The 24,533-nt window shown below is 40.8% G+C and overlaps 1 protein-coding gene across 11 annotated transcripts in view; it reads left to right on the plus strand.

Moving 5' to 3' along the window:
- The window catches only part of DLGAP1 (DLG associated protein 1), a 900,656-nt gene that overhangs the window by 613,093 nt on the left and 263,030 nt on the right, over positions 1–24,533 (plus strand). Inside the window, exon 1 of one of the 11 annotated variants that reach the window (XM_043558390.1) lies at positions 17,794–17,922. The exons of the other annotated variants lie outside the window; for them this stretch is intronic. Within the exon in view, the coding sequence (XP_043414325.1) occupies positions 17,908–17,922 (15 nt within the window). The 5' untranslated portion in view covers positions 17,794–17,907. Of the gene's footprint in view, positions 1–17,793; positions 17,923–24,533 lie in introns of those variants that run through there. 11 annotated transcript variants of the gene reach the window in all.

Below are 24,533 nucleotides of genomic sequence, written 5' to 3' on the forward strand. Positions count from 1 at the left end.
GATTATCCTGGGCTATCTGGGTGGGCCCTAAGTGGAGTCACGAGCGTCCTTGTAAGAGAGAGGCAGACAGAGATCTGAATGCAGAAGAAGGCCATGTGGCCGTGGAAGCAGAAGAGAGATTTAAAGATGCTCTGATGCTGGTTTTGAAGACAGAGGGCAGTGCCTTGAGCTGAGCAATACAAGGCACGCAGCCCTAGAAGATGGAAAGGCAAGGAAAGGGATTCTCCCCTAGAGCTGCCGGAGGGAGCTCAGCCCCGCCCAGAACCTGGTCTCCACTCAGCTCTGGCTCCAGAGCTGTTAGAGAATAAATGCGAGTGAGTCGTTTTAAGCCACTGAGCTTGGGATCATTTGAAACAGCAGCCTCAGGAAACTAACACAATGGTGATATTTTGGGAAATGCAAGATGACTCCGAGTGAGCTGATAACATAAGAAAAGTGACATTATGAAGGCTGATGATGGGGTGGAGAGGCCCTCTAGTTTGAAAGGTGTGGTGGGAGGTATCACGGCGCCTGCTGTGTGTTAGAGGGAGACCAGAAGTAAAAGGGCGAAGGGTGAAGCCATGTGCAGGGATTTTAGACGCAAACAGAAGCACGGAGAAGGGAGGGCTGGACGGTGACTGAGGGTGTGATGTGACAGGGAGGGTAGGGGAGCAGATGGGGTTCGGGAAAGAGTGATCAGTTACGAAGAAAGGCTGGCTTGGGGAATTTCCCTGGGCAGCGAGGATGCTGAGGAAGTGTGGATTTTAGAAGAGAGGACCTGTGTCCCCTAAACAAAAGGAGCCATTTTCTATTATTCTCAGTGCCATATTACTGATAGAAAAAGACACTCCCAGGAAAGGGATTCTGAAAAAAGATTTGTGGTGCTTTAAGCCAAGTCAAGACTATTAGCAGGAGACTGAGTGCCTTCGACTTCGTCTATTTCTAGCACTACCCAGAGAGGTGTAGGCTGAAGCGAAGTTAGTTTCATTTGAAATCTCCACGTGTTGTACATAATTTGGTATTTCCTACAGAACACATTGTGCCTTTTCACACAGCCATGCCTCCACGCATGCTAGCTCTCCTCTCCTGTCCTAGCCTCCGCTGCCTGGACCCAGCTGGCAAAGTCTTGCCCATCCTTCCAGCCTCGAGTCAAGTACGAACTCCTTGAACCAGCTTCCAGGCTAACTGCACTGGCTAGTTTCTATTCGCTAGCAGTTTCGGCACTTCATTGTCACCACACTTAAATGATTGCTGCTCCCTCCCCTCCACTAAGTTCACCTTTCCCTCCTCCTTCGACAGAGAGGTCCCTGGGGGCAAATACCAGTCTGTGGTGAACACTTCTTCTGCACCCCCAGGGCTTGGCATGCAGGAAGCATTCAATAAATGCGAATGGTTGCTAAGAAAGTAGATCTTAAATGTTCTCAGCACAAAAAAGGTTGGGGGGGGTTGGTGGTATGTTTAATCAACAGAATGAGGTATTCGCTAAAACTATGCTGGTAATCATTTTGCAGCATATATCAAACCAATACGTTGTATACCTTAAACTTACACGATGTTATATATCAATTATATCTCAAGAAAGGTAGAAACAGGAAAAAAGAAGATTTGAGGGGGCTTCAAGAACAAAAAAATAAATATGAACAGATGGATGGATGAATTGATTCACTAATTGTACCTTATGCGCAGACTTATCATGGGGTAAAGAAAAAAAAAAAAAAAAAGGTTATGCAGCCCAGAGCCAGTGTCTAAAGAAAATAAGGCCTTCCATCCAATTCTCTTCAAAGTAAGAAATCATAAAAGTAAATAGCACCAGAACTCCTTCGTGCATGATACACGTGTTAATTGCATTATCATCTGTTGTATAGTTCAAATGACAATTCAATATCTGGTCTAGAATTTAAGAACAGATTTTCTTCACCTTCCAGATCTGATCTGCCATCTCCTTTATGACATTTTTTTAAATCAAGGCAGACTATAAAAGGAAAATAAAGTACCATGTTAAATGCACACAAATTTAGGGGCGCCTAGGTGGCTCAGTCGGTTAAGCGTCCGACTTCAGCTCAGGTCACGATCTCGCGGTCCATGAGTTCGAGCCCCGCGTCAGGCTCTGGGCTGATGGCTCGGAGCCTGGAGCCTGCTTCCGATTCTCTGCCCCTCCCCCGTTCATGCTCTGTCTCTCTCTGTCTCAAAAATAAATAAACGTTAAAAAAAATTTTTTTTAATGCACACTAATTTATTTTGAAGCAAGGTTTTTTATTAAACCACAGGTTGATTTTTACCTAGTGTCTTTCACATTTGAGAGCAAATTGTCTAAAATTCACAATTGTTTTCTTAAAAAAGATAAATTTGTCATGTGCCATGGATGCTATTACTTACAGATGCTACTATTATCTTTTTATTACAAAAATAAAGTGAGAGCAGTAGTGAAACGTGTCACAATCACATGTGGAATAAAATGATCTTATGAGAATTAAATACATCACTAATAAACTGTCAAGTGATTAAATATGCACGGCATCTCCCTACAATAAGCATGCAACTCAGAAGGCCCAATTAGTATGCCCAAGTCTCAGGGACAAATCGTAAACTACTTTATCTTCGTCCTACATCCATCTGAATATTTAGTAAAGTTAGAATTGCATAGTTAACCTGGCTCTAAGAGTGTACTCTTTACTCTGAACAACAAAGTTGCGGCTCGCTACCAAACAGGGTAACTCTGGGGGAAGGTGAAATCCTACACTTCCCGTATACATCCATGTGGACTTCCCGTGGGTGGAAGGCACAGTGTCAGACATCACAGGCAACACAAATACGTGTCCCGACCATGCCCACTTTGCAACTGCTGGGCAGTTCTAGTCTTATTTGCTTACAAACCACACAATGGGCTATTTCGTAACAATCGAAAGACCCTGATCAGCGGGACCGAAACTAATGAATTGCTAAAAAAAAAAAAAAAAAAAAAAAAAAAAAAAAAAAAAAAGTTGCCTTTAGAAAAAGAACAACTAGCATTTTAGGATTTCCTTATGTAAAGTCGACTAGTTGTATTTTTGCTGGCTTTCGCTACACTAGAATCAAGCCCTCTGCTTCTGGAAGGAGAGTGATTTTGTTGTGCTAGGACACCAGGAAAACTCAGTTGTTTTACCCATTCACTGAAGCTTTCTAGCTGCAGATGGGTGGCCATTATTTCTGCCTTTTGCCTCTTTACCTCCTCAGTTTTAATTCCATGGCTCTGTCCCAGTCTACATTGTTTTTCAATTGCTAAGAAATTAGATATCATCAGCTAGTAATGTGCCGGTTAAAAACTTTTTTTTTGTCTCTTTTCCAAACTGTCATGGAACGTAGAAAGAGGAAAAAGTTGTTAGTACTTGCTGCATTCCTCACTGCACATAACTTTGATAATCCAGGGTACTTTGCTCTCTTAAAATGAAATTATAAATGATATGTAATGGTTTTTAAAAGTTTGATATCTAATGCTTTTTAAAAGTTTAACAAAACTGTTAAAGTTTTATTAATAAAGAGGAAACATTTGGGGGCGCCTGGGTGGCTCAGTCAGTTAAGGGTCCAACTCTTGATTGCAACTGGGGTCAATGATCTTTTCGTGAGTTTTAGCCCCACATCAGACTCTGTGCTGACGGCATGGAGCCTGCCTGGGATTCTCTCTCTCTCCCCTTCTCTGTGCCTCTCTTTCTCTCTCTCTCTCATTTTCTCTCTCTCTCTCTCTCAAAATAAATAAATAAACTTGAAAAGAAAAAAAAACAAAGAAACATTTCTATAAAGTATAAGATTAATAATGTCCATTGCAGGGGAGGGAAAAAAAAAATAATGTCCATTGCTTGCCAAAATTAATATATTCATGTCAGAGTCAAAAGTCACATACAAATAGAGTTGAGAAGAGTCATAAGAGGGAATATACTTAAATTTCGCCATATGTCTAAGTGCTTCATTTTTATAGAAAAGAAATAAACACTCTAAGTTATTGAAGAGGGAGAGCTAATTCATTATACTGGAGGTTTAAACATAAAAGGGAAAGAAGAAAGAAAATAACATATGCTTGGATTCCAAAACCCTGTTACATCATAACACCCAAAATTGGAGAGAAGATGGAAAACATATCTTGCAAGCCTCGTCCACATGTTTGGCACCCCCTCACAAAACCCCTGTGCCATTTTATTAACACACTTTTTCACATGTAGCAGTTGGATCTAATGAGAGGCTGAACCTTGCCTTTGTGGTAGAAATTGATTTATTTTTCCCCTTCATTCTGAGTTCTCCGGGAGCCCGCCCCAGGCCTTCGAGAGCCTGCTTCATTGTTCGTCATTAGTATTTATCACTTTTACAGAATGCCACGGGGTGCTCAGAACTCTAGCGTGCTATTCAAAAGAAAACACAAAATCCCTGCTCTTGGGGGTGGGGGTGGGGTGGGGGGGGAAACCATTAAAAGCATTCCCGGAATCTAAGAAAAGGAAAATACAATCGTGATGAAACAATGTGTCCAGTAGGAGAGCCATGCAGGCTACCTTTGAGAGGTACATTCCAAGGGGAGAGGGAAGAATGTGTGGTTGAGGACTCTCTCCTTCTTAATCTGACCGCCCTCTGCGATGACTTCTGGTCAGTGCGCCAGCTCAGAGCAGGAGCAGGTGGCAAGCCCGAAATGGAGCAAGCCAGGTATTCAAGTCACATAACAGGAGGGGCGAAAAAGTGCAGTGCCTCCTCGGTGGGCCGGCACCACTCACCTGCCATCTGTGTGACAGCATTCAGAGTCGGGAGGGTGCTTGAGAAGGGAAGAAAGAGAATCTAATCCCACTACCTTTTACGAGTACTCAGAGAAAACATCTATAAAAACTGAGGATAAAAATGTTGCATAGTGATGTGCTCTCGCACAGACCTGATTTCCTCTTTCATATCACCCAATAAATGCAATTTCCTCCTAAAGTGTATTTTTTTAATAAAGAAAATCAGTAGGATTCTACGATAGGTATATTTTTCTGGGAGGGAAAGTGATGCATTTGGTTTCATTTCCTCCTGGTGTCGTAATCCTTTGCCATCAGCAATGCTACCAAGATTGGAACACTGATTTTAATATTTCGTACTTTAATTGACTGTAGTTCTCCCGTATATCTACTCAGTTTGAAATTTTGGATGACAGTATGTTTTCAGCTCAACCTATTTTAATTCTTATTCTAGATTCTGTGGAATCATATGACAGCAGGGTTAAGGCTGATATTAACCACTTCTTATTTTTGGCAGGTTGGTATAAACATTATTAAATAGGTCTATAAAGTCAGGTAAAATATGCTCATGCCTGCCACGTAGCATACACCCAATAAATAGCTTATGAAGGAAAGGTGGGGGAAAGTACATAATTAGAAGGGTGAACGAAGAGAAAATTCTCCATATGCAATTACAAGAAACTCCTTCTGTCCAGGTTTAGGTTTCCATTAAATTCACTACAGTCACCAAAAAGTAAAACTCAAGTGAGATGCCCTTATACATCCGGCGATGGCGATTGGTTCCAAAAGTGCTAGAGTTTGTAGGTTAGAAAGAATAATTTATGTGAAGTCCTCCTGACATAAAACTTGCCTTTCTTATATAACATAAATGGTAAATGTGGCATTAGAGTTCTGCTTCTTTCTCCAAAGGGTATTTTTTAAAAAGCACCCACAAATGTCATCCCATCTATTTTTAAGCAGAGCGCTGCCGGGGAACCAGCTGAATCGTGTAAACCCAATGGGAAAATTCTACGTTTAAATAAGCTATTCTACCTCATTGAAAATAAGTGGTGCAGACTGACACAGAACATATGGGTTTTTGCATACAGTTACGTGTAAGTGTTCTTAACTTTGAATATAAAATCCCAGCCCAAGCTGGAAAACAGGAAAGCAAAATATATTCTTTAGTAATGGCTCTTTAACGATTCCAACTTCTGATTCTCCCACCCAACTTGTATCAATTTCCAGTGACAACCTATTCCTTGGGTTTTCTTTGCAAGTGTCAGAGCAATATTTGTAGATTGAGACAATGTAACTACAATAGAAATTCTACAAGAGAGACCTACACTAGCTGTAAATTTGGGGGGGTTTCATAGATTTCATTTTTTAATGGATTTGGGGTTTTTCCACAAATTTCTTAATAAACATTATATATGTTAATTCTGAAAAAAAAATACAAACAGTACAAAATGATATAGAGTTAGAAGGAAAAGCCCCGTTTCCCAATCTCCCCATGCCTACTTCCTAAAGACAACCATGACTATTATCATTTTAACATTTTCCTTCTGACATTTGATGCATGTATCCAAACACAAAAATATACGTGTATATGTATATATACACAACATATATGCGCATTTATTTTATTTCTTTTTAACGAACTGTATGATACTGTAAGTTAATATTCAGCGTTTGACTGTTTTAACTTTATAATTATGTTGGTCTTCTTTTCACGGCAGTATATAGAGATCAACTCGTTCTCTTTTTCTTTCTTTTCAGACTTTTATTTAAATTCCAGTTAGTTAACCTACGGTGCAATATTGGTTTCGGGAGTAGAACCCAGTGATCCATCACTTACATACAACACCCAGTGCTCATCCCAACAAGTGCCCTCCTAACGCCCATCACTTATTTAGCCCATCCCCCACCCACCTCCCTCCACTAACTGTCAGTTTATTCTTTTTCTTTATGTTTATTTATTTATTTTTGAGAGAGAGAGAGAACTAGAGCACATGCATGAGTGGGGGAGGGGCACAGAGAGAAGGAGACACAGAATCCCAAGCAGGGTTCGGGCTGTCAGCACAGAACCTGACCCGGGGCTCGAACTCTCAAAATGTGAGATCACGACCTGAGCTAAAATCGAGAGTCAAGCACTTAACCAACTGAGCCACCCAGGTACTCCATCCTTATCTTTAAGCATCTCTCATGATTTGTTTCCCCCTCTCTCTCTTTTTCCTCCACTGCCCATATATTCATCTATTTTGTTTCTTAAGTTCTACATACGAGTGAAATCATATGGTATTTGTCTTTCTCTGGCTGACTTATTTCACTTAGCATAATACACTCTAGCTCCAGCCATGTCGTTGCAAATGGCAAGATTTCATTCTTTTTGATTGCCAAGTAATACTCCATTGCATATACATACATATATATATGTATGTATAGATATAGATATAGATATCTATCTATATCTTTGTGTATATCTATCTATATGTATATATATGTGTGTGTGTATACATACATATATATACATGTATACATATCTATCTATATGTATAGATAGATACATGTATATCTATCTATACATATAGATAGATATATCTATACATATAGATAGATATATCTATATATATCACATCTTCTTTATCCATTCATTAGTCAATGGACATTTGGGTTCTCTCCATAGTTTGGCTGTGGTTAATAATGCTGCTAGAAACATTGGAGTGCATGTACCCCTTCAAATATGTACTTTTATACCCTTTAGATACCTCATTCTTCTTAATAACTGTAAAATTCTTCATTATATGGGAGTATTCATTCCTTTAGCAAATGTTTAATGCTCATCTACCATGTGTCAGGCACACTTTCAGACACTAGGCATACAAAATTGAGTAAGACAAAATCCCTGCTTCATGAAAAAAACATTCTACTATATTTTAACATTTGAGGAACTAGAATGTTAACAATACATATTGAGCACCATTAGTCACTATCACGTTTGTGGCTTTTACAAACAGTGCTGTAATAAGTCACCCAGTAAATAAATCTTGATGCTAATTTATCAGTTGAGTAAATTGCAGATGTTATTTGTATTCATTCAGTCTCTCAGTCAATTCTTTCTTCATATTATCAACTTCTCCAGGAATGGATTGTGACTTTTTCATTGTTAATTAAATTAATGCAGGAATAGAATTTTTATACTTAGGGACTCTACCTTTGTAAATCTACCTCCTCAAGTAACTTAATAAAGATGTTAAAATTTATCTGAAGTGAATCCTTCTGAACCAGCCTATGATAATGCTCTGAAGGGGAATTAGGTCAAATGAGCCAGTTTCTCTCCACTTTTATTGATCATATGTGCTAGAAACTTCTGATTTAAATATTTCACGATAACCAAATACCTTCCGGACACAATTTTTATGTCTCCTTTTGGTTTCTGTGTAGCCTAAGAACAAAGGAAAGATGTCTTTGTAAATCAAACAAAACAAATAAATAGATTTCTCCATTCGTAGAAAATTATGCTTTCTACAAAATTGGGCCCAAAAAATCAATTTCTATGTCTCTGATTCTCATTCAAAAACCTATCCCTGAGTTTCTGTTGTCTTTACGCCCCATATATTTATTACAATTGAAATCAGGTCAAAATTTACACCTAGGAGTGCCTCAGACAAGAAGAGAAGGAACGCCAATTGCCAGATAGTGGGTGCACCAGGGAGAAAGTAGCCCCACCCCTTCTATGTCGGCGGTTGGAGGGGAGGGTTCCCCATTTCCTGCCTCCTACTCCACGATATCCTACCCACCCGCAGAAAGTATTCTCTATGTTTCAGACTTCCAGTGACATCAAAGACATTTGACCAGTTTGGGTAGATACTAGGAAGCCACTTAAATTTTTTTTTTTTCTAAGAACTATGTCCTCCTAGGAAAAAAAAGTTCTCTGTGGACTTCTGACACAAAACGGTTGGTTTTGTTTGGTTTGGTTTCATTTTCTGGCTGTTATCCAAATCTGTCTCAGGGAAAACAAAAATAATTCCTTTTCGTCAAATGGGATATCATAAATGGAGCTTAATTTAATGCTCTTCTATTAATTCAAAATTTTTACTCTGCACAAACAATTGAAAACTTGAGTGGGAGGCTAAGTGCCCACTCATCCAGCTGTAGTGAGGAGTGTATGAATTGTGTATGAATTGAGCAATCCGTATGCATTGTTACTAGGGGGAGCATGAATAGTTGAAGAAACTGAATCAGGTCAGTTTGACTTATAACCGGAAAGGTAGAGGAAGAAAAAAAAAAAAAAAGACCCCAAACAACCTTTCTCAAAGTAAATTTATCTGTGGTATTAACGTCTATAGGTAATTCACAACTCCTGTTACAGGCAAAACGGCCTCCTTGAATCTGAAATATGCGTATGTGTTCATGTGCGTGTGAGAGAGGAAATACTGAAGACGGAGTTCCCGTCAATATTTGGCAATAGAGGGAATAAGGGGGTGTGCGTGCCATTTCGCAAAGATTCTTTTACATCCAAAGATGATCATTTACTCTCTTGACTAAGACATTCTTACCTCATTACAGTTTTTTCTGAGAAAGGTTGGCATGATCTGGGTTTATGATATGAAATGCAAGCCGTGTGACACATACCTGTCTTTAGAGATCGATGCCACCTTCATTGCTCTATTACGGTCTTTCATTTGCACAGATTCCTGGAGTCAAACAAGTAATGACATAGGCTTGACACAAAGAGCGAGCTCCCAGAGACTGTTTTGTTATGGTTCTTCCCTTCTACACATAAAGGCCACCCTCCATTTGTCCTCTGCATATCCAGATAGGGAGATCAAGATAGTGTTACCAATCGTGAAAAGCCCTCATACAGATTAACCATCTTTCATTTTGTTGAGTCCAACGGATGGATAAATAGTTGCAATATAATGGAGCTGAAACACAGGTCCGAGAGAGAAGAGAGCTGAATTCTAGCTCAATTCTGCCACTTAGTAGCCATATAAACTGTAGTTTACATTCTAGGTGTCAGTTTCTTTGTGTGTTAATGATGATATTTATCAAAACATGATTTGAATAGGTGCCCGTCTAAAGAAAAGGAATAGAATTGGAAAAACCGAGTGTTACGCTCAGGTTTCCTTATTGGCAGACATCCTGTCATCTTTACGATGCTGATATGGACAACAACTCTCTAAGAGAACGATACAGGATAGAGCATGTCCTGAAACCCTTCTATCTTGAAACCTTCTTCCATGAGGCTCATCTGTGGATGAGTGATCCATGGAGTGTGTTTTCGAATATACTGGGTAAGATGGCAATTTTAGGATTCTGCTTCTCTGGTCCTGCCACGATCTGGTGATGGGGCTGTGTGGGCCTAGTGGCATTCCACTGACCCTGCTGTGGAATGTGGTTGTGGTTCCCTGGAGACCTTCACAGAAAAAAATCCAACTTCAGCTCCCTGGAGGCCACCAAGGCCTCCCCTCTGGAGGCTGGTCATATGTCCACCCCCCGCCAAATCTACTACAGATACTATGCCCACCCCCATCAGCTTCTTCATGGACAGGACCCCTCCTGACATGTTACGTTGAGGTCCCTCTTACTTGCCCACGTTGGATGCCATGTTTCTTCCCCAGCATTGGTGGAATAAAATCCAAGACTAAAGACCCCCACACTTACCTCTTAACCAATGAATAAATCAGGTGTAACTCAGGTAATATAACAAGAGATTTCAGAGCACTTTTATTTTATCTTGTTTTCCTATATCTTATTTGGATTAGTTCTTATATCTTATCTCCTATATCCGCTTGGAACTGGGTACGGAGACAGGAATAAGACATAGTTTCTGCCAGATGAGTATCATCCCTCCTCTCAAGTTGCTTGCAGATTGGTGGGTGAGACAGCTTTGCCAATAAATGGTCCTAAAATATTGTGATAGTTCTACATTAGTAGTATGTGCAGGTTGTTACAGTAATTTTTTTTTTTTTTTTTTTGGTTAGCTATATCACTGTTTGACTAAGACAGGTCATGGAGGAATTCCTGGCCTTTTAGAATGTAGAGGGTTTAAATAAAAGATCTGAAGCTGTGATTTATTTCATGCGGAGTGACGTTTCAGGTGACTAGATTTTCCTGTTCGCTTGCCAGCAAGAATCAAACGTTTTGTAAACGGCTTCCCTGCTCTTCAAAGCCTGTCAATTAAATCCATGTGTCCAGTGCTCTGCTGGGCACTGGATGCGAAGCTGGCAGAGCGGAGTTTCACTCTCCTTGGATGGCCTTTGTGGACCTTCTGAACAGCTCATCAGGGAGCTGGTGTTTACACTTAGGTCTTTGACCCAAACTGACTCCTTAGAAGAATGCACGGAGCACACACGGCTCATAACCGAAGAGAATCTATATAACAATGAGCACTGCGGTGACCCTTTTTGCCTCTGGGGTCCTGCGCCCACCACCCCAGAGGCTGCCGCTTGAGGCCCCAACGGTGACGGTTAGTTCTGTGTGGCCACCTGGCCAGGCCAGAGTGCTCAACTATTTCATCAAACACTAACCTAGATGTCACTATGAAGGAATTTTGTAGATACGGCTAGCATGTACCATCAGTTGACCGTAAGGAAAGATTAACGCTGATGATGTGGGTGGGCTTCCTCCAATCAGTTAGTTCAAAGGCCTGAGAACAAAGCTGAGGCTTCCCTGAGCACAAGAAATTCTGCCTCAAGGCTCAGCTCCTGCCTGACTTTGCAGCCCCCCAGCCTGCCCTAAGGATTTCACACCTGTTGCCCCCCTACAACCACGTAAGCGAACTCCTCAAAACAAACCTCTGTTTTTTTCTGTTCTGCTCTGAGAACCTTGTGGTTGACCCACCGTCCCTTACATGCCAGCCTCTGGGCCGACCCCGGAGATTTTCCCAAGTGCACTCTCTTCCCCATCCGAAGCCCCTTCCCACCCCTAGGCTGAAAAGGCCTTGAAACTATTACATATTCTATTACAATTCATCTCTGTTATGAATTAAATAGGCTGTTAAAAGGTGTTACGTTCATTGGACTGAAATCACATGTCTGGGAAGTAGCAGTCAAATTAGAATCCAGGTTTGCCTGATCCCAAACTCTATACTATATTCATTGCACCATGCTCCTCCCCTGTAAGAGAATAACTACCTAGGTAAGAATTACCTGGTAGGAAAATATTCCATTTTTTTCTGTGCCACTTTTGTATGTGGAAGGCTTTAAACATTACCTAAATGAGAGATGTGTCATACTGACATCAAATATCTTATAAATTAGATTAAAAAGACAGGATTGTTCTAAGGTGAATGGAAGCCTTTTTAAAATTTATTTATTTATTTATTTATTTATTTATTTATTTATTTATTTATTTTAGCTTTTAAAAATGTTTTGAACCCCACCGCTCCTGGCCCTCGGAGGCTGATACATCAACAACATGCAACGCATTTCAACCATCAGGCTGCCTTGATCTGGCTTTGCAGAGGTGGTCCTGACCTATCTGATGGACTCTTTCCATCTACTTAGGCACCCCTGACCCTAGCCAGTGCACTCTCTGACTCTCGGCTACACAGGGACCCAGTCAAAAAAAGGACGTTCCCATCATCCTCATTCTGAAGTTAGAGAGCTTTTAAGAAAGATTCTTGTACAAATTTTCAGTCAGTGAAAGTAAAGATAACTAAGAGTCAGAGAGCTCAACTCTAGACGTATTACTTTAGGGTCTCAAAGCTGTCCATTCAACAAATGCATATTAAACATTTACTTCATAGGAGGCACTTGGGGAGAAACAAAGATGAATCACATTGCCCTATGATTAATAATGAACGTGGCAGTTGTTCTGTGCCGGACGTTCTAAAAACAGTGCTTTTGACGCCAATGAAAGCAACCAATTAGTGGCTAGTGAAATCAATTCAGTGGGTCACAAACAACATTAGTTTTAATTAAATAGAATACAATAGAAGAGAATAGGAAAGAAGATAGAGTACATGGCACACAGAGAGGTTAAGTCTTTCTTTCTTTTAGTTGTATATGTGCATATACTGGTTTCTAAAGGCAGATGTATTTCTTACCATGAAAGGTAGTCAAAAACCATTTAAAAGCTACCGAGAGAGAGAGAGAGAGAGAGAGAGAGAGAGAGAGAGAGAGAAGAAAACATAAGCTTTGCTCTCAAGAAGCTTGCATCTTGCGGGGAAGACAAAGGTAATTAATGAACAGCAGACCCCTTCGTCTAAAGCAGCCGATGACTAAGGGGTACAATGAATGTTGCTGATTTAGTGTTCCTATGAGATTTAGGCCAGGCAAAACTCACCGTGACAGCTCATTACTTCTTCCTCCTTGAAAAATTCCTCACTTGGCTTCCAGGACAACATACCTCACTGATCTTTGTCATATTCCCTTGCCTATTCCTCCTTAGCTCCACATCTCCTGTGGTTGGGTCCATGCCAGATGGGCACAGCTCTTGGACCACTTTTCTCTACTACCAACACTAACTTCTTAGGTCACTCAGTCATTATCTGAGCTTTAAATATCATGTGAGTGCCCACGTTTGTTTTTGTGGCCCAGATGGCCTGAACTCCCAGACTTGCATATCCAGGGCCCTATTCAACCTCTCTACTTGGAGGTCTCATGGGCATCTCACACAGAATATGTCCCACAGTAAGCTCCTAATCTTTGTCACCCAAGTCCGTACCTCCCTTGGGTTTTTCTCATCACAGCTAATGGGAATTCAATTTTTCCATCTGGTTAGGCCAAAAATCCTGGCATAGTTTTTGACTCTCCTGTTTCTCTCAATTTCCACGTCCAAATCATCATTGAGAAGCCTCTGGGCTCTATCTTCTCCTCACCTCCTCGGCTACCACTATTTCTCACCTTCAGCTCTCGTCTGGTTTAGTGCATGAGCCTCCAGATTCTTCCCTGGAGTCTACCTTATCCCCTCTAGCAACCTCAACCCAGCAAGTCGAATGATCCCTTTATTTATTTTTTTTAAGTAGGTTCCACACCCAGTGTGGAGCTTGAACTCATGATCCAGAGATCAAGAGTCCCATGCTCTACCAACTGAGTCAGCCGGGTACCCCACCAAGTGATCCTTTTAAACCAGGACTTCTGGTATCCCTCATCAGAACCTCCAATCTCTTCCCATCTCAAGGAGTAAATGCCACAGTGCTTACAATGGCCTGTGAAGCCCAGTGATCTGGACCCCATGCCCACCCATCACCCCTCTTGTTCTCACTTGCTATCTCCTCTCGCTCTACTTCCCCACCAGCCTCCTCAAGGCAGCGTGGCAGGCAGACCTCCCCGGCGGGACCTTCTCACTCTTCTTTCTGCTCCAAGTACTCACCCTACCGATCTGCAAGCTGACTTCCTCCCCATTCAACCCTCACTCAAGGTCACCTTCCCAGGGAGGCCTCCAGGGGCCATGCTCTGCAGCATGGCAGATGGCACAACTATCCCTCCTCCACATGCACACTCTGCTCCCCTCTCCTGCTTTCCTTTCCTCTATGCCAAAGCTCACTATCTAACGTACATTTTATTCACTGTATTCGTGCCTGTCTTCCTCCCTCCCCATTCTACATTGCTGTACACCCTGTACCTAAAGCAGGGCCTACGTTACAGTAATAGGCTCAATAAATGTGCACTGGATACATGAACAATGGCTTTAAAGTATTTGAAAAAGTCACAAAAGAAATGACACCTTTAACTCCAGCTTAACCACCAAGTCGAAGAAAATAATACCATAATAAAGTTTGGTCTAAGAAACCTCACCTCAAACTCTACAATGAATACTCCCGTTGGGACATTTCCTTTCGATGGAGCCTGAGCTAGTTTAGAAGTACTGGTTCAGATAGCTACTGAATGTGTGATACTCATCTATGTGCATGCTCGTATGGCAAGTTCTGTTAGTTCTGTATCACGTTGCCTAGAGGAAGTGGGTTGAAGTATAGCCTTAAAAGTACAAGTCTCCAAAAGGCAATTTCCCCATATGAGATTATTAAATGGAATGTTGTATTACACATGTGCCTAAAGACACCCCAAATATTATTCCAGTCTTTCTAGATGTCAACAACTACGTTCACATAATTTGAAAGAGGATATTTCATTGAATTAGAATGAATGGTGTTCATGAAGGAAAGATTGTATTTTGGTCCATTTGAATACAGTATACTTTTTTTTTAAGTTTATTTATTTATTTTGAGAGAGAGAGAGAGAGAGAGAGAGAGAGAGAATGAACAGGGGAAGGGCAGAGAGACAGGAAGAGGAGAATCCCAAGCAGGCTCCACGCTATCAGTGCAGAGCCAGAGGCAGGGCTTGAACCCATGAACAGTGAGATCATGACCTGAGCTGAGATCAAGAGTCAGACGCTTAACCCACTGAACCACCCAGGTGCCCCTGAATACAGTATACTTTTAGGTGTCATGAATGTAACTTGGAATACAAAGACCAAACAGCACCAAGGTGCACTAGTAATCAGATGATAGTGATTTTTTACAAGAAGGATATTTTGAACTTTTTCTCTTCTCAAATCTATTGTTTTTTTTCTACTATACGCCAAACAGCTAAGTTAATGGTTCACAAGGGTAATAATCTATGAGCTCATTTGAGAAAACTTAGTATCCCAGACTTAATGGTAAACTAAAGGAAAATATTTGCTGAAATCTACTGCAAAAATGTGTAATTTTGAATTAAGTATTAATACTGGAGATGATTGACTTGATATTTTGTGGACTGCAAACTAGCTGTTCCAAGATTATCAGACTTGAAGTTCTAAGGAAAAAAGATCCATAGTCATAAACATTGACAAGCAGTGGGGGCTCAGAACTGCTGAGACACATAGGAGATTTTACCCAACACTGAAGTTCAGTTTTGATGAACTACATTTGGGCTTCTATCTACCTCAAGAGGAAGATCACCAACCTTCTACCCACATCTCTGCTTTTGAGCACCAGGCGCAGAATTCTAATTTGCCTCAGGGAATTCAAGTTTTGGAATTATAGCTACAACCATAGGGGATGTAGTGGACAGACGTCATTACGCATGTAGTGGACAGACTAACGGGAAAATATGATGGCTCATCTAGCCATTGCAAACCACCAGATATGCCTCCAATATGCCTGAAAGACATGTGAGAAATGAGCAGTTGCATTAAAAAATAAGAAAGGGCTCCAGGGGCGCCTGGGTGGCTCAGTCGGTTAAGCGTCCGACTTCGGCTCAGGTCATGATCTCACGGTCCGTGAGTTCGAGCCCCGCGTCAGGCTCTGTGCTGACGGCTCAGAGCCTGGAGCCTATTTCCGATTCTGTATCTCCCTCTCTCTCTGACCCTCCCCTGTTCATGCTCTGTCTCTCTCTGTCTCAAAAATAAATAAACGTTAAAAATAAATAAATAAATAAATAAATAAATAAATAAATAAATAAATAAGAAAGGGCTCCAAACTAGCTCATCTCCTATAAGTCAACGGAAATAAATGTGAGATACTTACTAGAGATGTAAACCTCTGTTGTTTTTAATCTTGCTCTCTTTTAGGATGCTTGTTTTCTTGGTTTTATTTCATGAAAACTAGTAGCCAACTATAACTGCTGGATGACAGGTGTTCTGTGGACATGAGTTTTTCAAGTCTTTTGGTTCTTTCAAGCATCTACCCCTCTCTACTTGTTACGGTTTTCAAAATGTTACAGCGTTATAGCCCCCAGTAGCTTAATGCTTGAGTTTTATGTTTAACGGAAAATTGCTGTTTTGAAACTTACGGACAGCAAAATGATATGATGAAAAGAACATAGAAATTTGAAACAAACCTGCCCTCCAATTCTAGTGTGACTTACCAGCTGTAACATTTAGTGTAAGTTATTTAATAGCACCGAGTCTCAATTTTCTCATCTTTGCAATGGGATTAATAACAACAGAGGGTTTTGTATTGTATGAGGTAATATTTGCGTGTTGGGATTATACAGTGGCCACTAGCAGGCCCCAAGGCTAGCTACTTCACTGTGGATGTGCTGAATGAGAGAGGAAATATCTTTGACCCAGCATTCCAAGCAATGGTCGAGACGCTTGCTCACCGAATAGGCTTAGATCACGCTCTCAGCCTCAAGCCAAGCAGGGAATGTGATATGCTAATTGGCTTAGCCAATCCTCAAGTGCAGTTCCTTCTGGGGAGGAAGGGTTCTCCAGAGCAGAATCATGGGGTTGTAACTACAAGAGCCAGAAATAGAACCAGGGCAGCAAAACCCACAGATGTCCACCACCATCAAAATACAGGGGGGGACGATGAAGAAAATTAATTTTCCTCCCCTGTCCTGAAATTACATCAGAATGTGGTATCTTAGCTACTACTTCTTGATGTGGAATCGTAGATAGCAGCCCCTCTGATGTCAGCTATCACCTCAGTAACATTTTCCACCGGTCGCCAGGATCCCTCCTCTCCTTTGAGGGGTCACGGACCTCGCCCCTCACATTTCTCCCACAATGCCTTTTCTCAGTGGCATCCATGCACTTCACACACATGTACGTTCAACTCCTAAGGAACAGTTTTACCACCGGGGAAGAAGATTTTTAAGAGCAAAGCACAAAACCCAGTAGGTCATTCAAACGTACTGAAATACTCTACTCAGCTTGACTTGCACTAAAGCTATTTTTCCCTTTCCTTCACTTATCCCCCAGATTTGCCCAATCCACTTAAAATTTGTAAATCCCGTTGGGACCAGAGACTGTGTTTTATAAAATGCTTTTGGTGTGTTTACCCGGCACCTACTATTGTGCTAAGTACCCTGTAGATTCCTATAAACGTTGGTGGGTAAGGATAATTCCATAGGGGCACAGTGAGCGAATCACCATGGCCTAGTACTGTTTACAAAGTTCTATTTGAGGGTGTTTAATAATTTTTATTTGGAGGGTGATGTAGCAAAGGGTCTAATAAGCCTTATTTAAAAAGAGGTAGGTATTTACTCTTGTCCTTAAAAGGTAATTTTTAAGCAATCTGAAGCAAATGAAGGTTTACACCCGCTTTGGGTTTCATGGGGAGTTAGAAAGGGCGGTTGCCAGAGAAATCTGATTGGAAAACACCAGTCAGGCCTTGGGATCTGCACATCGCATAATTGTAATTTTCCTATTCTTGCTCTTTTTTTCTGCTTTTTGCTATGAGAAGAGCAAGCTTAAAAGGCTACAGGGACATTTATGCCAAGTCGCATTTGTCAAGTTGAAAGCTGTGTGGAGCAGAAAAGCAGTTCTCCCAGCTGTAAAGAAGATGCAAAGGACCCGAGTGAGTAGGGAATCTGAGAGCTCACTAAAAGTGCTTAGAAGGCCGATACATTCACGCCATTTCTGTAACAAGTTGTAGGCAGGCACTTGAAATCCAGGGTGAAGCCTCCTTCTCACTGGGGTGCATCCAGGCCCCCAAAGCCATCCTTGAAAGGTGTCGTTGTCCTTCAAGTTTTCTACTCCCCGCAAAGCTGTCCATTTGTGTTTAAGCGCTGATAACAGCAGTTGGTCAGGGCACCATGAAACAGCCAGACAGCAAATGCTGTTTTACTTCCTACTTAGGTGTCTATTACTTTAAGCCCTCCTCATTGGTGCCAGCAAGTTAATGACAAGATAATATTTATGCTTATTTCAGTGGTTACATTTTATGTTTATTTTAAAAATACAGTTGAGTGGGAGCATAGGCTCCATTTTTTTTTTTTCGTTTATTTGTTCAGTGACTCAATCAGCATGCATTCATCAGAGGCAGGGTGATATTAAAGCTGTGATGTCAGACAAATCCAGACTCCTACTCATTATTATGACCTTGAGCGAGTCATTTCCGCTTTTGGAATCTAAGTTTTGTGGCAGTAAAATGGACATAGTAATGCCTGTTTCACAGGACTGCTGGAAGCATTTAAGTAAGGTATCTCTTCCAGCCCTCTGCGATTATTCCACAAATGTCAGATTACTCCATATATATCAAATCCCTAGCTCTCCTTTCATAAATCCAGTTTTTCCTCCCCATACTTATCCTTCTTCATGAGCTCAGGTAAGACCAAGTAGGTTGACCCCCTCAGCCATAGCCCAGCGCCCTCCTTTACCTGGTTCCTCTAATAGAAATACTCAATTGCTGAAGGGATCGACAGATGCAAGGGTAGCCTTGCGAATACCAACCGATTATCGATGTCCACCATTTTAACCACTGCTCCAACGTGCCATATTGTCCTTATTTCTATCCTACCAATAAAATGCCTAACTTATTTCTCCTAGCTTCCTTGGTTCCTGATGAAATAGAACTTTGATTTCAGTCCCACCTCAGCCTTAGACTCTTGGGTTTTCCTCCCAAATGTCTGCCATCCCGACCTGCTCACAGAATTGCACTGGCCTACCCTGGTATATTTCAGGACATATGTTCCATTCCTGCTGTCCCAGCTTTCTAAGGGTCTGCATTCCTTTTGTGGCTCTCAGATTTCCCAAAATCTCACACATTTTCATTCCTCCAAACCTCACCATCCAACCTTCCATCTTGAGATAGTCCGCTCTCCAGGAGTCACCCACACATGGCTTCATCTTCCAGCCACCATCTCTCAGACCATCACTGGCACAAAATGTCTGACTCTATCTACATGTAGTTACACTGTACGGACTGCAGCCCAGCAAAAGTGGGGGACTGAAACCACAGGTCCTTTGGAAGAGCCTTTTAAAAGTAAGCCTTCTCTTGTCTGAAATAATATTTCTCATAAATTATACTTAAAGGCTTGTAGTCTTTCATTTGTTTTATTAACTTTTTTTCCTCTGGACAGAACTTAAAACTATATGAAGGGTTTTTTTTTTTCTTATCTGAAATATGTATTCTTTAGATTACCATAAAATAACAATTGTTATTCAAAAGACAGCCAATATCTGAATATGGAGAGCAGCGGTGGGGGGGCAGGGGGGGGTGCGGGGGGAGGGGAGGGTGGTAAATTCCTGGACTGTGACAGTAGACCCCATCTTGGGTATAGTATCAACCTATACTAACTACTAACCTCTCTGGACTTCAATTTCTTTTTTTGACAAGCTAAGATTATAATACTTCTTCTTCTTATCCTTCAAGGTAGTTGTAAGGATCTCGAGACATGTGAGCTTCTGTTTGTTTGCAAAAGCATGGCGCAGATGAATGCTAATTATTATTATCAATTTGACCACTATTAAATATGAACATTAAGTTCTATAGTCCTAGAACTATAACAATAGTTCTAATAATAGAACTATTATAAATTCTATAATCCCAGAATACAGCCATGTCTTGTTTTTATTTTTGCACATACTCTTTAAAAGGCATTTGGTTCTAAGATAAATTTTTCATGCTTTGGCATCTTTGATACTAGAATGAATCATATCATCTAGGGAGACTCAGAGTTTAGTTGGTGGCATTTCTTTCTTTCTGAGTGGCACAAAAAAACACCGAGGGTTTTGCAATGATATCTTAGATTCAGGACAATGTGGCACTTGGATATGAGAGGAAAGCTGAAGGAAGTAAATGGAAACTTCATTAACCAAGTGGGGATACGAGCCCCCAAAATCAGCAAAATGTTTGAGACATTCAGAACGGAAGGTATTATCTTGGATCATATAACTTTTCAAGGTGCCTCATGGGAAAGACTTTTTAAGGACCCCTAGTTCATCACATCTTTTCCTCACAGATCTCCCAGAACAAGTGTGATTCTCTTTTAACTGAGTTTGGGGAAACCTAAAGGAGAGGGGAAATGGCAGCACCAGAAGACAGTCTACTTTTAAAGATCCTAAAAGAGAGATAAATACATTTTTGTGTATGAAATTTTTATATTTTTACATAGGATAATATGTATATTACATTATAAAGTATATAGTATGTAGTATATATATATATATATATAGTATATTCTTATACTAGAACATCTACATTTAAAAAAATTTTTTTTTAATGTTTATTTATTTTTGAGACAGAGAGAGACAGAGCATGAGCAGGGAAGGGGCAGAGAGAGAGGGAGACACAGACTCTGAAGTAAGCTCCAGGCTCTGAGCTATCAGCACAGAGCCTGACATGGGGCTCGAACCAATGGACAGTGAGGTCATGACCTAAGCCAAAGTTGGATGCCCAACTGACTGAGACACCCAGGCGCCCTGTAGAACATCTATCTACTTTAATGAGCCGAAGATCCTCAGCTAAAATACCGCTGCTTTTTAATCCCCAATATATTTATGGCTGGCCGTACTTTAAAAGTAGCCATAAAGAGACAACTTTCTAACCTTTGTCTCAGATTTTTATGATGTTTTGAAGTCCACAAACTATATTCACACACATTATTTCCATTCATTACACCTCTATTATCACCCCCATTTTAGAGATGGAAAATCTGAATCAAAGAAGTGAAGTGACTTATCCAAAGTCACACACAGTGAGTGAAAACAAAGCTGTTGTTGGAATTCATTCATTCATTTAGTGTTACGTTTACCCAGAAACCTCTGGTCTTTCTGGCAATGTACTAAGCCCTAGAAATAGCGAGGTAAACAGTAATAAGTGTGCCCCCCCCTTTTCCCTTTCAACCCCACCACCACCACCTCTGTGACTCAGCACTGCACAGAGCAGAACCTTCATGCAGCCCAGAGGCCCCCTCACCCTCACCTCTTGGCCTTGACAGCCTTCATACATCTGGAAGGCACAGGTTTGGGGTCAAAGTTTTAAAACAAAACAAAACTTTGAATACAAAAATAGTTCCTCGGGAGGTGTTTCCTTTGTTTGTTTGGTTGGCCGTTTTTTTTTTTTTCCTCTCTAAAATTTCTGCTTTGTAAGCCAAAAAGAGGCATTTAGGATTCAATCACTGGGAAGCCAGGCAAACTTCCGGTGGCCTAAAGGCTGCAGGCTTCCCTCTCAATCCTGCAGAATAGAGGTGAGACCCCAGGACAGAGAGCTGGGAGTACTTCCTGATGGGAACTCTCACTTAAAATTGATGGGAGTAGACAGTATATTAGGACTTTATGTTTTCGCTTAATATATTTCAATTATTCCTGCCCCTCCCTTGAGAAAGAAAATTGGAAGCAGGCATCAGAGTCTTCTTGGAAAGCCAATGTCATCCCTTGGGGGGTGGGGAGGGAATGTGTGTGTGCTAACAATAGTCCAGAGCTCCCCAAAAATACCTTTGCTGAACACTCCCTATGCTCTTGGGCACATTACTTCATTTAATCCAGGCATAACTCTATGGGTAGGAAACAGACAAGAAAATTGAGGCCTGTACCTAGTTACTGACACAGCAGGAACTCAAACTTGGGTAGTCTACATGTAGAGCTCACACCTCTGACCCTCCAGCAGTACTGCTTACCTCATTTCAGTTGCCTTACCTAGTAGTTGGAGAGATGACACAAAAACACATAAAACAAATAGTGTATATAAGTGCCATTGTGTGATTATGCACATTAAGTGTGCAGAAGGAAGATGTGAATCAGGTTTGGGGCCATATAGCCTTCAACACAACCATACAACTCAGCCCTTGTAACTTGACATTAGCCACGGCCAATGTGTAATGAATGGGTATGGTTGTGTGCCAATAAAACTTTATTTGTAAATACACATGGCAAGCTGGATTTAGTCTGTGAGCTATAGTTTGCTGACTCCTTATGTATGCTATATATATGCTATATATATATATTTATATATATATGCTATATACATGCTATATGCATAGATTTCATTAAATCTATGCTATATAGCATATGATATATGCTATAGATTTCATTAAAAAGATCAATTTAATCTGGAACAGTTGGAAGGAGCTTTAGAATTTCTGAGTTCAGCCTGGAAGGAAGTTTTGAGACAGTCTTACAAGACCCTACATGATCTGGCCCTAAACCCCTAGCCTTTCCTTGTATCACTTTCCTCTTGCTGGGTACTCTCCAGTCACACTGTCATTTTTGTTCCTAGGCTTTAATTACACACCAATCTTATTCTTACTCTAGGGACTCCGTGCTGGCTGAACCTTTTGTCTGGAAGCTCTTCCCAGCTCTCCTCTAAGCTGGCTCCTTTGGTCAGCAGATCTCCTCTGGAATATTACTGCTTTCCCAGTGGCTTCTCCAAGGAACGAGTTAAAGTAGTCCCCCTCCAGCCACTTTGTTACATTACCCCATCTTATTTTCCTAATGGCATTTATGATTCCTGAGATTATCTTGTTCATTTATGTGTGTGCTTAACTATTATCTGTTTCTTCCTGCACTGCTTCTAGAATGTATGCTCCGTAGTGTGAGATCAATACTTATTTTGTTCACTGTTGCATATTCCAGGCACACCCAGACCATGGCTGGAAAAGAAACAGGCAAAACATACTTGTAGATATAAAGGAATAAGGGAGAGAGACAAACAGAGAGGCAGGGGATGAGATTGAGAAAATGCAAGCATGCCCCATTAGAGCATGTTTAATTTTCTCCTGTTCCATAACTGAACAGCTACAATTAGAATGACCCATCATTCAGTGCCCATACACTATTTCATTTAAGAAAACCTCCTCATCCTGTAATTAGAAGATGATAGCACTTGGTTATGGTCATTCCTTGGTCAGAAGTAAGTCTTCTATACTTGTGAGCTATGACATGTGGTCTAAATTATAGACTGGCTATTCTTGAAATAGAAAAATGCACACTAATCCTCATTCTGTTTTCTCAAAAATAAAGCTCTTTATTGGAGTTTAATGCTTAAGCATAAGCATTAAAAAGCAAATAATTTCTTTAACTCATAACAACTACAATATGGATTTTATTACTGTTTTCTTAACATCCGTTGGGTCCAACCACCCCAGGGTTGGTGCAAACAAGCGGGCCATCCGGCTGGCCTGTCGTCCTCAAGTGCCCAGGCTGCCTTTCTGTCTGTTCCAGCTTCCTCTTCTTACCAAGACTTCTATTCCTTTAAAGTGCCAAGACCATTAATACTGAAGGCTTTCTCAGACAGTTGTAAATTTGAATTTCCCTACATTTTTTCTTTCTGTGCAACTGAGGCAGAAAGACACATCAACCTTTGACTAGATCACAGCGGTGGATGTGCCAATGACTCTCCTTCCTCTCTTTCCAATCAAAAGGGAGCAACATGGAGACAGACTTATCAGCCCAGACATGGCGCCAGCGAAATCCACAAACTTGTTAGGTTCACCCTTATCTCCTTAGTTACTTCTTCACCATTTACTGCCCCAGCCCAAATCCCTTTGTCTTGTCAATTCTTCACAGATTTATTATTTCTTTGTCTACAGGGTATAAAAGTTTCCTGCTCCAGTTGCTTCTTTGGATCTTCATTCTCTTGTGAAGGCTCCCAAGTACATGTAAAAAAATAATAAAATGAGTATGTTTTTCTCTTGTTAAAAAAAGGGGGAGGGAGTAACATTTCCCACTTGGGCCCCTTACAGAGGGGTATGCCATTGTCTCCTCTTCTGCTTTAGAGGTTGAAAGAGTCAGAATAAAAATTCTGGCTCAATCATAACAACTTCAGTGACATTATTTTCCTTCTCCAAGATCTTGATTTTCTGTTTCTTTACACTTTTCCTACAACTGATTTCTGCATTATTTTATAGGTAATCTTATTGTCGGCCACCTTTAGGTCTATGAATAATGTGTTAATTTTTAAATTCCATTCCATACAACTTCTTAGCTGCTATCATTTGCAAACTGTTTCATTGAGAGGTATTCAGATTAAATACTTTCCAGTTGGTTCCCTTGGCAACAGAAGCAACCTGTTTCTCGTATAAGTCCAAGTTTCTACCATAAACTAACTTTGGAGAAAACATCTAAACAGCAATTTGCCATGTTTTGTTTCGTAAGTCATATGACCGGATATAAGTTTGTCCTTGGTCTCTGACATATTCCAGAGACCAGTGCTTATTTAGGAGCTATGCATCAGTGCTGAGAAATGGC

Source organism: Prionailurus bengalensis, chromosome D3 (assembly GCF_016509475.1).
Source record: "Prionailurus bengalensis isolate Pbe53 chromosome D3, Fcat_Pben_1.1_paternal_pri, whole genome shotgun sequence".
NCBI lineage: Eukaryota > Metazoa > Chordata > Mammalia > Carnivora > Felidae > Prionailurus > Prionailurus bengalensis.